Below are 17,060 nucleotides of genomic sequence, written 5' to 3' on the forward strand. Positions count from 1 at the left end.
CAAGAGGAAGATGTATATTTAAAATTCCTCCCCTTCATTTTCTTCTTCAAATGAATCGGTCCCCACTTCTTCATAATCCTTCTCCAGGGCAGCCAGATCCTCCCTGGCCTCAGAAAATTCTCCTTCTTCCATTCCTTCTCCAACATACCAATGCACAAAGGCCCGTTTAGCGTACATTAGGTCAAACTTATGGTCAAGGCGGGCCCAGGCCTCCGCAATTGCTGTGGTGTTGCTCAGCATGCAGACAGCCCGCTGGACTTTGGCCAGATCCCCTCCTGGCACCACGGTGGGTGGCTGGTAATTGATGCCCACCTGGGGAACAAATGAGGAAGAGCAACAGCAGAATATGCAAGTCAGCCAAAAGATAACTCATAGGGCATGTCTTGTAACAAGGTATGTTAGTGAGTCAGGGTCCTGTGTGTGGAGAGCAGACTGCAGGGTGGAATGTGAGAAGAAGGAACCCAGAAGTTGGGAGAGTGAGCAGGTAGAAAGAAGTGGGCACTAGAGAGAAAAGTAAATGGTATTGGTACAAGCAAATTCCAAAGCAAGGGCTGGAGGATTTAAAGTCTGGAAAAGAAAAAGAGAGGGCTGGTACCAGGAAGAAATGTTAGTGGAAAATAGCAAAAAAGACAAAGGAAAGCAATGAATAAAGTTATTATTTCATGGGAGGTAGAGTATATGATTTGCCTCTAAAAGGGAAGGAAATACCTTCAATTTCAATCACTGGAATTGAAATTGCTGTGAAGTTATTCTTTTTTATTTTTATATTTATATATTTAGTTAGTTGTAGATGGACACAATACCTTTATTTTATTTATTTATTTTTATGTGGTGTTGAGGATTGAACCCAGTGCCTCAAACATGCCAGGCAAGTGCTCTACCACTGAGCCACAACCCTAGCCCATGAAGGTTATTCTTCCCAGATGATGTCTGAAGTTCTTCTTAGTTGTGTGCAAATAAATTTGGGTAAGTTTCTCTGCCAAGGGTGAAGAGATGTGTAAGAAGTCATAGGGATATTCCAGAACAATAAATTTAAAAATCCAAAGGTCCTTGGGGATTACATTAATGTAAACCAGGCCTTGTTATGTCTGGAAAACAGGAATTCTCAGAAGAAAAGTAAGACCTCCAAAGATAATTAAAGGTCTTGCCTGAAGCTAACTTCCCAAGTTCTGGTGGCATGTCAGGGTCCTCCCAGCTAACCCCAGCCCGTCTTGGGGAAGGAAGATGAAAAATGTAGCCAGGAGTAGAACAATGAGAAGGAATGCTACACTCCCTTGCTCTAAAAGAGAACAGTTACATCTTGGTTGTCAGGAATGGAAAATGTCAGGGCTTTATGACATGAGTAACTCATGTAATAAACAAAATATGTCCCACAATTTCTCCAAATTAATTAAGTCTTACAGAATAGGTATTTAATTTCTCAAAATAAACTGGGGGAACACATTTTTTGTTAGAAGAGAAAATTATACCTCTCTAATAACAAGAATAACTTAGTCAATTCTAAAATTAAAATACCTGGAAATGGAAAATGTCTATTAAAACTAATTTAACATAAATTGAACTGAATCATGATCTCCAAAAGCATTGTGATTCAGGTCCATTCCAAAATCATTACTTGCTCCTCAGCTTTAAAAAAAAAAATCAAAGATAGTAAACCAATTTAAAATATTCCCAAATTCATGTTTTCTAAAATTTTTTTTTATAAGGGATTGAACCCAGGGGCACTTCACCACTGAACTACGTCCCCAATCCCTTTTAAAATTTTATTTTGAGACAAGTCTCATTAAATTGTCCATGCTGGCCTCAAATGTATGATCTTCTTGCTTCACCACCCAAATCATTGGGATTACAGACATGGACCACCATGCCTGGCTCTAAAATGACAAAATTTCAACAGCATTTGTGTCTCAGCCAAAGCTGAATGAAATTAATTTTACATGTGGTTTCAATTCCTCTCCCCATATCAACACATAAAACCTGAGGCTCCCAAGATTTCATTCTACCATTTTTTGTCTTCTGTTTCTGCTTTTCCAGTTATCTAGCCCCTTTGTAATTTATCAGCTCTCACCTTGAAGCCTGTGGGACACCAGTCGACAAACTGGATAGTCCTCTTGGTCTTGATGGCGGCAATAGCAACATTCACATCCTTGGGCACCACATCTCCCCGGTACAGCATGCAGCAGGCCATGTACTTTCCATGCCTTGGGTCACACTTCACCATCTGGCTGTTGGGCTCAAAGCAGGAGCTGGTTATCTCAGCAACAGAGAGCTGTTCATGGTAGGCTTTCTCAGCAGAGATGATGGGAGCATAGGTGACTAGGGGGAAGTGAATGCGGGGATAGGGCACCAGGTTGGTCTGGAACTCAGTGAGGTCCACATTGAGGGCCCCATCAAAGCGGAGAGAGGCTGTGATTGAGGACACAATCTGGCTGATGAGGCGGTTGAGGTTGGTATAGGTGGGGCGCTCAATGTCTAGGTTCCTGCGGCAGATGTCATAGATGGCTTCATTATCTACCATGAAAGCACAATCTGAGTGTTCCAGTGTGGTGTGGGTTGTCAGGATGGAGTTGTAGGGCTCAACAACTGCAGTGGAGACCTGGGGTGCTGGGTAGATAGCAAACTCTAGCTTGGACTTCTTGCCATAATCAAGGGAGAGGCGTTCCATCAGCAGAGAAGTGAAGCCAGAGCCAGTGCCTCCACCAAAACTGTGGAAGATCAGGAAGCCCTGCAAGCCAGAGCAAGCATCTGTCTGGGGAAAGCAGGAAATGAGAAGAAATCATGAAGACAAGTTCTGAGAATTCTCCCAGGTAACAAATCCTTCCCTCTGCCCCATCCCATCCAACATTTTTATATAAGTGAAATCATGAAAGCCTTAAAGAAATAAGGAAACACAAAGGCAGTTGTTTTGATCTTGGGAGGAGTAGCTGAATTATGGGATAGCAAGCTACATATGCCTTTAGGAACATGAAAGTTTCATCCCAGCAGCTTAGTTAAAATAGGAATGAAAATTTCAGAGCCACAATGATCAGTGACTTTGCCTTTTGAGAGCCCTAAATTGCCCACCACCCCTGCCCTATGATTCTGTAGGAACTGTTTACCTATACCTCTCAACCCAACCTTGAAAGGGAGGTCAGAGTACCAACTTAAGAAAAGGAATTAGGGAACCTGAGGTTTCCTTTTTTATTTTATTTTATTCTATATTGAAAATTTATAGCTGTGCATATTTATGGGGTACAAAGTGATATTACAGTTTTTACATACACTGTGGAATGACCAAGTCAAACCAACCAACCCATCCATGTGCTTCCCAGTTGTAAAAACTTGAACAAGTTATTGAACCTCTCCAAACTTTTGTTTGCTCTTGATTAAAGTGGAGACAAGAAAAATATCCTCATCTTGAGACAATTAGAGAAGGGAAAAGGGGAGAGGGAAGGAGAGAGAAAAGGGAGGGTAAGAGTAGAAGGGAGGGTAGATATGATCAAAGCATGATAGAGGTAAGTATGGAAATACATAGTGAAACCTATTATTTTCTACAATTAATGTGTTAATAATTATATTTTTTTAAAAAGACTATGATTTCCTGTAAAAAAAAATCCTTATCTTACAAGGTTATTGTGATAATTAAATGAGATAGCATAATGTTTTGAGTAAAAATCTGATGCTTATTAAGCATTCAATGTTAGCCTATCAGAACAAAGAGAATTCAGAGTCACAGAATTTTTCCATTGAATATGATGTATTATTTAATCCAGTGCTTCAAAACTTAGTAACACTACAGATGGCTTTGAGACTGATGACCTCTATTAGAACCCTCTAAACAAAAAAAGTAAACATATACAAAAATGCATATAAAAAAAGTGCTTTTTAACCTAAGCACCCAGGTTAAAAAAAGAAAAAAAAAACTTCACTACATCCAACATTTTCCATCATATAAATTAGGAAATAGGAGCTTAAACAAAGTGACTTTGCCCACAACTCAGAGCTTTGTAGTCAAATCAACCTGGTTCAAATCCTAACTCTGCCAACTTTCTAGCTGTGTAAACCAAGCTAAATTATTTAACCACCCTGGCCCTCAATTTCTTTACCTGTAAAGTACAGGGAAGAGACCTCCTTTGTATGATTATTAAGAAAAAAATGAAGGAATGTTCTTGATATGTATAATATTTGCAAGTCCTCAAATGTGTAACAATTTCTTCCTCTCCTCTTCTAACTTAATGATTTGTAAACCATTATTCCAATAAGCAAGGCCTTAGCCTTCCTTATAGTTGGAATCTTCCCCAGATACCACCATACAGTATTGATAGGTACCTTCAGGCATCAGCCTGTAGGATAGTCCATGATATCTAGGTAGGGGAAAGGCATAATCCTTGGGAATGCCCTTTACAAAATATAAAACCAGGGTATAGCTCCATGGTAGAGTGTGTGCTTAGCATCCATGAGGCCCTGAATTTAGTCACCAGCACTGGAAAAAATTCCCAAACCTTAGGTGCTCTATCCTGTAGCCAGAAGTCATGTATAGCTCCATCTACCCAGCCTTATCCAAGAGATATAGATCCAAGCCTGTTCACTCTAGCCTAACTCACCAATCTTCTGTCCCAGATGCTTACCAGCTTCCGTATGCGGTCCAATACTAAATCGATGCTCTCCTTGCCCACTGTGTAGTGACCCCGGGCATAGTTATTAGCTGCATCCTCCTTTCCTGTGATCAGCTGCTCTGGATGGAAGAGCTGGCGGTAGGTTCCTGCCCGAACCTCATCTACCAAGAGAGGGGGACCATTAGGTCTTACCACCTGGTTTCCAGAGGAGAAGCCTCCCTCCCCATTAGATTATCATATGACACCCTTCTGGCTTTGGTGTTGGAGATCAAGCCCAGTGCCTCATGCGTTCTGAGCACACACTCTGCCACTGAGCCACACACCCAGTCCAAGACATATTTTTTAATGCTTTTAAGCAAAATTGTACTCCAGGTCCTGGAAGAGCAGGAGCCTTTGAGAGACCTTCAAGGGGCTCTGCTTACCTCCAAGGGTTCACACAGGGTAGGTGCAAGGCAGATGAAGATTCATCCGCCTCACCTCATCATCTCTTTGGAATTCCTCTACTCCCCCCTTCAGAGAAATCATTCAAGTGTGCAGTCACCTGGGAAGGTGACCCGCATTATTTTGCATTTGTACAAAACATCCAGAGGGTAGAGTACCTGTCATTCGTTGCCTCTAGAAACCACTGTTCAGGTGTTATAAGCATTTGTCCAGATATCTCTGTGCAACCTGTCTACCCCTTGCTTGATGAGCCAGCCTTAAAGCTTAGGAAATTCTGCTGTGTAACTAACTGAATGAGATTCATTCTAAAACAACTGCAACACCTGGCTGTGAATATGCTTGCTGTTTTATCATTTTGTATGTAAGGTACTTCAAGGTTAGACTAGACCTGTGAGAATAGACTGCAATTATTATAAAATCAGAAACCTACACTGTGGGAAATTGACTAATTAGGGGCTTATTATAATTTCCAAAAATTATTTAGGTTTTTTAAATTATTAGCATTTAGTGACAGTCTTGTTCATTTCAGACTGTCTCAGCAGGCTTAAGGGGCACTTTACATTGTACAGATTAACAGGGATCCTCAATCCCTATTGCAAGATTCCCTAAGGAGCTGACAGAAGTCACAAGGGCTGGTGGATTCTAGTTGAGCCACCCCCACTTTTTAGCTTCCTTATCGTTCATTAAGCCAAAGCCTCTGAGGTTTTGTATTGTTTTATGTGGAGGGAATCTTAACCCATACTCACCTACTACAGTAGGTTCCAGGTCCACCATGACAGCCCGGGGCACGTGTTTCCCATTGCCAGTCTCACTGAAAAATGTGGTGAAGGAGTCATCGTCGTTGATCTTGCTGGCCTGAGCACCAAAGGTGCCATCTGCCTGGATGCCATGCTCCAGGCAGAAGAGCTCCCAACAAGCATTGCCAATCTGAACTCCAGCTTGACCCACGTGGACAGATATGCATTCCCGCTGTGGGGAGAGGACAATATCAGGGTCAGAGAGCCCTGGCCACAGATTGAGGCTCCACATCTGCAGACCTGTCTCTTCCTGTATTCAATCTTCAGGACACCCATCCCTCCATCCATGCTACCCTGGTAATCAGGTGGTATCTGAGGTTGCAAGTGCGTGGGCACAACTGCAAATGGACCAAAACTTGGGCTCCAAAGAAGACATGTTTTTTTCTATGGTTTTCTCTAAAGTTTGCTTTCCATAGTTAATTCTTTGTACCAGGAAGAAAAAAAAAAAGCTACTGCAGAGGTGAAACAAGGAGCTAATTCTAAACCATCAGACTCTGATACCAAAGAAACCCATGAGAATAGCAGAAAATATTCCTAAGTTTACTACCACACCCAGCGGCAGATTTCACATTCATTAATACTAATCCCCAACTTGACATCTCACACACACAGACACATACACACTCAGACTAACAGAGCAGATGAATACTCATGGAAGGAATATGGTTTGGAGCAGTATTATTAGTATTATTAGTGTCATTAGTGTTATGGTGACAAATGTAGAAATGAGAAGAGATCAGTACACCATCAAGGGAAGGTTGAGGGGCATAAATTAGGCTCTTACCAAATTCTGACAAAGTGGAAAATTCTTTTTGGAGCCTCCATTATCAAGGGAAGGTTGAGGGGCATAAATTAGGCTCTTACCAAATTCTGACAAAGTGGAAAATTCTTTTTGGAGCCCCCATTATCTACCACCTGGCCTATGTCAGGCCAAGTGTTAAATAAAGCTAACCTTTAGAGTATTCTTATCTTTGTGCTACTCTAATATGAAGCCACAATTACCTGACTGATCTTAGTACTTAATGCCTTAAGATGGGGAGGTGTGTGCTTAACTAGAAACACACCATGAAGTTTCACTAGGAAGATGAACTCGTTTCCCCTACCCATATCCTGCCTGTGGGGAAGAGTGGCCAACATAACAGCTCTGTGTATGTGACACTCGCCAGAACCCAACATGGAAGCATGTGCTTGGTCTGTGGGTTTCTATTCTTATCCATGACCTGACTTGTCATTTTCCAGCTCTAAGTAATTCAAGCCAGGAACAGAGCCTCCAGAGAACACGGCTGGGCATGAAAACAAGTAGAGTCCACATCCAGGACTCCTGGGAAGTTGGAAGAGTCTCCAAGCATAGCAACATTCAAAGGGTCAACGGTGTCAGGACCCATTTCTCCCTTATTCAGTTTTACAGCTGAGTCCCTACTCTACACCTATCTGTGCTAGAGCTGACTGATAGTTGCCACTTGCCCTGGGGAAGAAAAGAGCATGGGCATTCACAGCAGCCAGTATGGAACACAACCCTGTACAGAATACCCAACCCAGCTGTATTCCCCAGTGTCCAGGGAAAAGGCTTCATTCACACGGTTGCCCACATTCCAAGGTTGAAATCTTGCCTTCTCAATTTACTTGCTGGTCTGTGCAATCTTAACTGAGTTACTCACTCTCTCCTCATCTGAAAATAAATTAGCCATAATTGCTATTATTGTTCTTGTCTTTACCATTATCATTTTCAGCTATACTCTCTTATAGCTCTTTTCTCCACCTATAGGAAGCAAGAAGCACCTATAGGAAGTCGGAGAGCTCGGGTTTCCATTCTTCACTCCTTTATTTTGGGGTCTGTTCTCAACCTCCATCTTAAGACTCTATTCAGGACTAAGAAAAGCACATTTTGTGTCCATCAACCAGCCCCAAACCAGCGTGTTATTGACCCAGACCATATCTCACATTCAGCAAGCAGCCATGGCTTCCTAGAGAGATATTCAAAACTTAGGGGACATTAGAGAGGCTTGAAAGGAGCCTCATCCTATATCTTCTCCTAAGTGACAATATCCTTCATGGCCCTGACCCTTAGCTTTCTGAGCCTTGTTCACTACCATACCCCAACCACCCTCTAAACCCATCTCAGGGACTGCCTGGTCCCTAGGTTGACCTCTCTTCTGGAATACTCTGGGTCTTTCCACAGAAGATACAGGAAAAGCAAAGATCACAGGACAAAGAGTAAAGAATCTGGTGGACCTGAAACCACTAACATGTGACATTTAGATCAAACTCTGTTTGATGCCCTCTTTAATCTCATACAATTAATATGCATTTTCACAGATAAAATCCCCCCCAGCTCTGTCACACACAAACACACCCTTAAGAAAAGAACTATTTTATTTAGTAAGACCCTGTCTCAAAATAAAAATTTAAAAAGGGGATAGGGATGTAGCTCAGTGGTAGAGCATTTCAGTGTGAAACCCTGGATTCAATTCTCACTACCACAAAAAGAGAAAGGGGGAAAGAGGAAGGTCTCTTAATATTATTCCTTACTAACAGAACCAGTGAACCTTAAAGCAACAGAGAGTTCTGGGTCTGAACTGAGGAATGTATCAGATAAGTCTGAAGTATTTTATAGAGCCTGAAAGCGCAGAAGCTAACAAAGACTGGGATGTCAAGCCAACTTGAAGAGTCCCACTGCCAAAGACAAGCACCAGAAAGAATAATGAAGGGGTGGGTATGTAACTCAATGGTAGAGTACTTGACTAACATACGCAAGGCAAGGCCCTAAATTCCATCTCCAATAGTGTGGGGTCATGGGGGAAGGAGAAGGACAGGCATGGTGGAACACACCTGTATTCCCAACAAATTGAGAGACTGAAGCAGAAGAATTGCAAAGTTTGAGGACAGTTTTAGCAACTTGGCAAAGCCCTATCTAAAAATAGATTTTAAAAAAAAATGAGGTTGCAGGTATAACTCCGTGGTAGAGCACCCTTGGGTAAAATCCCTGGTACCACCAAAAAAAAATATTTCTTTTGAATATTTTATACACTCTATTTCAATCAAGTAATGCCATTATTTTTTTTATTGAGACAGGATATATTAAAAAAGATCCAAAATATCTTCTCCTCCACCGGCTCCCATCCTGGTGCTGAGGATTGAACCAAGGGCCTGGCACATACAAGGCAAGCACACTACTGAGCTACATCCCTAATCCTATTTTAAAATACTTTTAACACAGAAGATAAGTAAATATGGAAAAAAATTCTTAATATTATGTCTAAATGATAAATATATAGGTGGCATTATACTCATCTACTTTCTGGATGTTTGATGTTTTTTAAAGTAAAAAAGCTAAATAAAACAAGAGTAGGAGTAAGGACTCCATTCAACTTTTGCGGGTCCAGGTTCTTCTTGCCCCACTTCACACAGTCATTTATTGACCTAACATTTATTAAGACCTTAATTTATGAGGTCAAACAGTGATTTCAAAGTTACATGAAGAAATCACAAGTGAAATTACAAGTTGTCTGAGGCTTTGTGGAACTCTGAGGTCTGTGCTCATGCTCAACCTTCCTCTGGGCCTTTGCACCTGCTTCTGGTCAGGTGCTATAGTTTGGATCTGGAATGTTCCCTAAAGGCCCATCCTTTTCTAAAGGACTGGCACTATTTGGAGGTCTTGGAGACATTCAGAGGTAGGACCTCATGGGAGGACTTTGGGTCACTGGGAATTTGCCCTCAGAAAGAATTGTGGAACCCCAGTCTTTTGCTCTTCCTCTCTTCCCCTGTTTAGCCATGAGGGTTGTAATTTTGTTCCCACCATGACATGCTGCCTCGTCATAGGCCCAAAAGCAACAGAGTCAACCAATCATGGACTGAAACCTACAAAACTATGAGTCAAAGTAAACCTTTTCACTTTATAAGAAAATTACCTCAGGTATTTATTATAGTGACATAAAACTTACTAACACCTAGGGGAACAAGGAACATTTCAAAGCTCCGCCACAGAACTCCTCTAACTCAGGTGCTGACCTAGCCTCCTCCAACTACTCTGATCATCTATGAATCTTTCTGCCTGGAAGTTCTGCATAAACACAGAACAGACCCAGTGCAGATGTCCTTGGGAGACCAATCCTCATTGCCCAAGAAAAGGCATCCTCCTTTCATAACCAAGGATGTGATGCTAGCTTCAAAATATTTAGGATTCTAGTGCTGGATTGGCTTTATGTTCACCTAATATGATTCCCCCTCCATTATTTTGCAGACAAAAAAAAATCTGGGGTTCATAAAGGTATGTAACAAATTCACGAGTTCACAGCTCTGCAGCAAAAAATCCTGGACCAGAATCTATGACTTCAGACCCCATCCTGAATTCTTTCCTTTGTACTGCACAACCTCCTGCCTCACTTTCACTCTGAATTTCCAGGGCCTTGAGATGTGCACACATTCACATCAGTGCCAGCCTGATGGTGGACACCAAGATCAAGCTTGCAGAGCAAAACTACAAACAGGAAAAATTCTAATGCAGAGAGAAACTGAGAATGGATCAGGGTGGTAACCTAGTTGAAATGGATCATTTTGACAGAACCAAGGAGACTGATTCTCCAAACCAGTGTGCACAGCCATTGGCAGGGGGAGGAGTTACTAGGGCAAGGGTAAGCTGACCCAGCAGAAGATATTTAAGTCATATGTTTGCTTCAAACTCATATTTCAGGTTTCCTTCTTTAGCCAATTGGAGTGTTTTCTCTTCTCTTCTCTTTTCTTTTCTTCTTCTTCTTCTTCATCTTCTTCTTTTCTCTCTCTCTCTCTCTCTCTCTCAAGTTTTATTTTGAATCTGGGCTTACAGAGCCTCAGACAAGCTCTGCTCTCCTGGGTCCCAGTGAGGAGTCCCCTCTGTGCTGCTGAAGCTAACAATCCAGAAGGTGAAGAAGATAAGGAAGTGGATAGACCTGGGAGTCCCTTTCCTCAAGGAAAGTATGACATCCTCTCACACAGACTTAGCCCTGAGAAACCTACCAAAGTCACCTACTCTGTTCATTCCTACGACAAATGTTTTTTGTGCTGTTACATGCAAGAAGGCATTGGAAGGTAGTAGGCAAGTCCCTGATGTGAATTGCTACAATCCCCTTTATCTCCCCATCATTGCATTTTTCACACCATATTATATAGTTGCTTTTTCAATTTTCTGGCTTTTCTAGTACAGAGATTAAGCCCTATGGGGATAAGGAACACCATCCCCAGCACAAAGCACAGTGCTTGAATTTTAACAGGTACTCAGTGAATTTAGAGATGATTAGAATAAGAAACGATCATTGGACTTAAACGCCATTTAATAAGGAGAGTAGCCAGTGCCCAAGAAGTACATAGATCAAGCTCAATAAGAGTTCAAATGAGAAAAAGACAACTGCTGGCCTGATTTCCTCAAGAAGGAATAGTCACAGGGACATGGGACATGCCAAATGCCAAGATGACCTGCAGGCATTTAAGAGGGTTTAAGAGCAGTATGACAAGAGACAGAAAAATTTAGGGCAGGGACCATGGCCACAACTGCCCAATTTGTCTGAGGTATAGGTCCCTAAAAAGCAGAGGAGATGAAACATCTGTGCCCCCTATGACCATGCTGCATGGAGAGGAGAGCAGACACTTTGCAGAACATTGAAAAAAGAAAAGAAAATTCTAGAACTTTGCAGGACTTTTCGAATTTCACTGCAAGAAACCTTTCCCTATGCCAATTCTATTTAATGTTTGGCTTTCCATTTTAACACGTCATTTCTCTTTGCTCTGTTCTCAGAAGATTAAGACAGACTAATCACTATCCTCAGTAGAAGGCTTTGAAGCTTTAAAAATCATTTCAAAGAGCCTGGGATTATTGCTCAGTGGTAGAGTGCTCACCTAGCATATGCGAGGCCCTGGGTTCGATCCTCAGCACCCCATAAATATAAACAAATAAAATAAAGGTATTGTGTCCAACTACAATGAAAAAAAAAAAAAAAAAAATATATATATATATATATATATATATATATATATGCTTTAAAAAAATCACTTCAAAGTATCACGAAACAGTAAAATTGGCATATTATATGGGAAAAGAACTGACACAGCCAACAGTGTTTACATGTGAAAACCTGAAACCACTCCACAGTCCCCTGACCACTTGTGTGCTCAAATACCTCAGTTGCTTTTAGGAAGCCTATTATTACACCAAATTATTTCTAGTTGTCAGGCTAGAATAATACATCAATATATTTTAGGACTTAGGTCAGAGACAGCAAGAGAAAAGTAGATCCCCAGTGTTCCAGTAGGATAATTAAAGTAAGAACAAATATGATTCATGAAATTGTCTCTGCTCAGAAGCCTTCAATTAGAATTATCTGGAACCATTAAGAACAAAGAATAGATAGCAAGCAAGAAACAGCAAGAATAAAGAGGTGGCTCAGGAGAAGGGCTCAGATCATAGGCTCCACAGTTAAGGCAACAATAGGACTGACCTAAGACCTACTTTAGGATGATAGGAGTGTTTGGTAAGTAGACTCCCAGCACAAAAGACCCTAAGATGTCAAAAGGGTTTTAACTGACCTTGGGGCAAGCATAGGAGTCACACAAGAAATAAGCACTGCCCACTGCAAGTTCCAATTCTCTTCTACAGCTCATTAACTGGGGAACATCCTAAAAAGGAGATACTAACCCAGGAAATGCTAACCACAAAGCCATAGATAGTGTTGTCAGTCCCTTGACAGCCCCAGGGAAAGGGAGCAGTTGATCCACTTCCTCCCATTAAGCCACTACATCCTCCCAACCTCCCCCATCACTGGCCTTGTATTCACCAACTAGTTCCTCCTCAGAAATTATTTTTTAACTTTTTACTTTCTTTTCAAGGTCATTCAGGGGCACCTCACATACACACTCCAGCTCTGCATGGGCCTTACCTGAGCCTGGAAGTTTCCCATCAAAACCTACAAATGGGATTATACCTTATCTAGAATATCATCTAAATAATATAATAATAGGCTTACTGGAATACAGGGCTGCAAATATTTGAAAATTCTGTAAAGAAGCCAATTAGTATTGTATATTACTTTTCCCAGGTTTATGAAATTGGAAAAATTGAACTTGTGTTTGGGGTTTGACATTATAAGTTTTTTCTACATGTTCGAATTAAGTTTTATATGAATTAACTATGGATATTTATACATCAGGAACTAAAAGCTTGGAAAAAACTTTTTAAAAATCAATTTTCTAAAAGATCCAATTTAATGAATGTATCGGTTGCTTATGGCTACTGTAAAAAAATTGCCATGCATTGGATGGCTTAAAACAAAAACAAAACTAAGTAAATAAATTAATTTAAAAAAAAAAAAAAAAACCTAACAGTCCTTTCTCACTGACCCAGCAGTTTTGCCCTAGCTACTGCTCTGTGAATGGAGGCTCCTTCACTCAGAGGTATGCCCAGTGACCTCCTGCATTTAGTAATGGAAGGAGGGAAACAGCAGTTATTTGCTGTCTGTTGGGAACCCCACACAGTGCTCTGAGGTCAGATCACAGCTATGACTGCCTTTAAGAGGCAGATGGCAGAGGGCCACAGACGTGGCAGTGCCACAACCCCCCCAGAACACTTTCCCCTCTTCTCTAACTGCCAATTTTTATGTGTCAGGATCTTTGTCATCATTTGGTGCCAATTCCCATCAGAACTCAACTGGTGCTCCCCAGTGCAGAAGTAATGGAGCTAAGGAGGCTGTGTTACAGAATTCGAATTCCCACCTCTGCATAGACCACAGAAACTCCCTTGACAGGTATCTGCCCACAATTCTCCATATTATAGCCCAAAAAAAGGTGTCACAGTCTCAGTTCCTAGGAGAGCTGCTCCCTAGGACATAGGCAGCAGATGGGAAAGCTCAGCTGTAGGATTATCCTGCTGATCTGAGAGTTAAGAACAGAGGCTCTGAAATTGAGTGGGGTTTAGGTTTGGGTCTTCTTACCAATTGTGCAGCTTGAGGCTCCAGTTTGGAAATGCTAAAGGATATTGGTAGTATGGTGTTGTGGGTGACTAGGGAGAAGGGGAGTGTTTCACAAACACACCAAAAATGTCCATCTGTCTAGTAACTGCAGGAATGCCTTTTTAAAAATATACATGGGATTAGTTATATATTTCTTATTCAGAATCTACAAAAATTCCAAGGCTAATAGAAAGGAGAATATGGGCAGATGCCTGAAACTTAATCCACTAGAGGAAGAAATCCACAGGGTGGGATTCTTGGGGTAAGTTTTATAAATGTATCATTCTAGCTTTTTAGGAACGAGTCAGGGGCAGTGGGTATAGCTCAGTGGTAGAGCACTTGACTAGCAGAAGCAAGGGCTTGAGTCCCACCACCACAAAAAAAGGGAGGGGGGATGAGTCAAAAGCATTATTTTTTAAAATATCTTTTTAATATGGACACAATATCTTTATTTATTTTTCTTTTTAAATATTTATTTTTTAGTTGTAGTTGGACACAATACCTTTATTTTATTTATTTATATGTGGTGCTGAGGATCCAACACAGGGCCCCTTGCATGTGCTAGGTGAGCACTCTACCACTGAGCCACAACCCCAGCCCTCTTTATTTATTTTATTCATTTTTATGTGGTGCTGAGGATTGAACCCAGTGCCTCACATGTGGGAGGCAAGCACTCTGCCAATAACCCCAGCCCCCAAAGCATTTTAAGGCTCTATGAGTAGAAAGTATTTAATAAAAAAAATGTTTGTCCATATGTTTGCTGGTACACAAGGAAATGCTTTCAATAGAACCCACTATACAAATCTCAGTATTTCAAAATAAGTAAGTTACTGCCTTTTTGAAATATTCAACCATTGTTTTTTTTTTAAATCTTAAGCACATTTCAAAATTTCTTAAACATGTTTAAAATAAGATTTTACTGTTTTTTAAAGTTTTTTTAAAAATTCATCTATTGCATGCACATGGAAATTTGTGCAAGGGCTGGATTATGATCCTCAGCACCCCTTGTAAGCTTCCTTTAAGCTCTTCTTGGAAAGTAACTATGACATTCAGTCAAATTTAAAATATGCAAAGGACAGCACTTTGAAAATTATAAAGCAATAGCTACATGCTAGGCATTATATAAATTAAATACAAATTTTAAAGTATGTGGCCTGGGATTTGCTTTGAAATAATGGAAAGGGTTGGTAATTGTTGAAACTGGATGATGCATATAATAGTTCATTATAACACTTGCTCTTTTGTATATGTGTGAAATTCTCAATGATAAAAGGGTTTTTGTTTTGTTTTGTTTTGCTTAATATCTTTATTTTTATTTATTTATTTTTATCGGGTGCTGAGGATTGAACCCAGGGCCTCACACATGCTAGGGGAGCATTCAACTGCTGAGCCACAACCCCAACCCCTGATAAAAAGTTTTTTAAGAATAAAATCTACGTGGAGCCTTAGAAGTTTAAAAACACTTCATTTTATAGATGAGAAGAACCATCTCAGAGAGGTTAAGTAACCTTCTAGAAGTCACACAGTTAACTGCAGAGCCAGGAGCCAAATTTTTGAACTCTAGCTTCTGAGGTCCTTCCATGGCCCCACACCAGGGGCCTCAGACAGAAATAGGTTCCTCTGGCCATTATTCCCAAATTCTTCAAACTCCCAGGCGGTACTGGAGCCTGCTGGGGAGAGGGAGGGTGCTGGAAGAAGCACTGCTAGGGCCAGAGCCAGAAAGCTCTGGGCTCTTTCCAAAAACAGCAGGGGGAGGGGGAGGAAGGGAGGTTCTCTGCTGGTCTCCTCTGTCACTGACACCTGGAGCAAGAGTCACCAGAGAACCTGCCTTGGCCCAGGAAATATGCTTATTCTGCCCGCACCCTTCACTCCCAACCTTTCCGAACCACCTCTCTACTGCTGAAATATCAGGGCTCTGGGAGAGATCCCTGGGTTTCCAGACATTCAGGCAAATGGATTGGAAGCAAATTTAACCCGGCGGGGCTGGAACTACACAGTTTGTAGGGGGCCTCTCTGGCAAATAAGATAAGCAGTTGTCAATAGAGATGTAGGAGGAGGAAGGAGCCGCCATTGAGTCCCCCTAAGCCAGGGTAGGATGCGAAACCAAAAGGCTGGACTTGGGAGGGAGACTTCTGAGTGCGAAAGGCGTCCTGACTTTGACCGCTAGAAAAACTGGCGAATTGGCACCAGTGCTAGGTGCCTGGAGCTGATGGTGCTTGGGCAGCCGATTGCGCCTGGAGGACCCAGCGATGCTGGCGTTGTGGGTTCCCCAAACTCAACCAAGGATACAAGCTGAGAACAATCTCAACGTAGGGGAGCTGTGATGCCCTAAGTCCCTTATCACTTTCTGGAACCCTGTTCACATTTGGTTGGATTTGGGGACTTGACTGTACCACTCCCTGAGCCTCTCCGACCCAAGCAAATGGTCCGGAACCCCTGGGCTCCATTTTTCTTCCCACTCTGGTCCATAAGCTGCCTATCTGGGATCCTTCAGAATCTCCCTTGGTTCTCCACCGGGCTCCCCATGGCCTGCCACCTCTCATCTGCGCGCACAAATCTCCCTTGGGCTCCTTAAGGGGCAACTCTCCCTGCTCTCCACTTTCGCCCACACGACAAAGGTAGTGACACCAAGTGTCTCCCGCCTTAAGGTGTGTGCCCCCTGACCCTGAACTGACACTCTGCTGGAGACAACTAGCTCCGAGGGCCGAAGTGATGAATCCCCACCCCCAACCCACCATACGAATCCGCGGCTCTTGACCCGGCACTTGCCCGGCGCTCCCGCTCTCGGTCCCCGACCCCAGATGCCCAGCACCAGCCCCTGGAAAGCTCACCATCGCGGCCGCTCGTCTCACCCGCTCGCTTCCCAGCTGGGCCTGCCCACCCCAACTGCTCCAGATACAGCCGTCTCCGCTGTTGTGACACACTGGGCGGGAGGGGGCCGGGGACAGACATGCCGGGCCAGCAGCTGCCCTGCGGCATCACAGTGCCCGCTGAGGGGAGGGACCCGGGCAGGTCATAATAGCACTTCCCCGCCCACCAGCGACTTAGCTTCAGCCCAGCCGGACTCCTTGGTCCCGTGGTCCTGCCCCGACTTCTAGGGTGCAGCACTCGTTGGGTTCTTCTGCGCTCCCCTGGAGAGGCAGTCCTATTAGCAAAGCGCACGTGTACTCATTCTCTACATACACTCTGGAAGATCAGCCATTTTAATTCCGGCTGCTCAGTAAAGCTATGTAAAAATTCCATAAGAGAGAATA

At 42.4% G+C, this 17,060-nt stretch overlaps 1 protein-coding gene across 2 annotated transcripts; it reads right to left on the reverse strand.

Moving 5' to 3' along the window:
* Positions 1-16,813, reverse strand: Tuba8 (tubulin alpha 8). 2 transcript variants are annotated; one of them, XM_046459903.2, is made up of 5 exons: positions 16,638-16,808; positions 5,783-6,005; positions 4,608-4,756; positions 2,069-2,749; positions 1-312 (listed from the first exon to the last, which is right to left on the reverse strand). In XM_046459903.2, exons 1-5 carry the CDS (start codon positions 16,638-16,640, stop codon positions 19-21), a joined length of 1,350 nt encoding a protein of 449 aa, XP_046315859.1. In that variant the 5' UTR covers positions 16,641-16,808; the 3' UTR covers positions 1-18. The 2 variants fall into 2 exon arrangements, with proteins under 2 accessions (XP_046315859.1, XP_046315860.1); XM_046459904.2 differs by lacking the exon at positions 1-312 and adding an exon at positions 341-588 and having other exon boundaries at positions 16,638-16,813.
* Positions 16,814-17,060: the final 247 nt, after the last annotated feature.

This window comes from Marmota monax, unplaced genomic scaffold (genome assembly GCF_021218885.2).
Source record: "Marmota monax isolate L192 unplaced genomic scaffold, Marmota_monax_Labrador192_F-V1.1 WCK01_AAM20220418_F8-fsc00163, whole genome shotgun sequence".
Classification (NCBI taxonomy): domain Eukaryota; kingdom Metazoa; phylum Chordata; class Mammalia; order Rodentia; family Sciuridae; genus Marmota; species Marmota monax.

What these genes read in the sequence shown, in the direction of transcription:
- Tuba8 (XM_046459903.2), bottom strand. An exon ending in TGGACCGCATACGGAAGCTG is followed by an intron (nt 2,750 to 4,607) that starts GTAAGCATCTGG and finishes TGCTTTCCCCAG; the next exon opens with ACAGATGCTTGCTCTGGCTT. An exon ending in GGTGTCCCACAGGCTTCAAG is followed by an intron (nt 313 to 2,068) that starts GTGAGAGCTGAT and finishes TTTGTTCCCCAG; the next exon opens with GTGGGCATCAATTACCAGCC.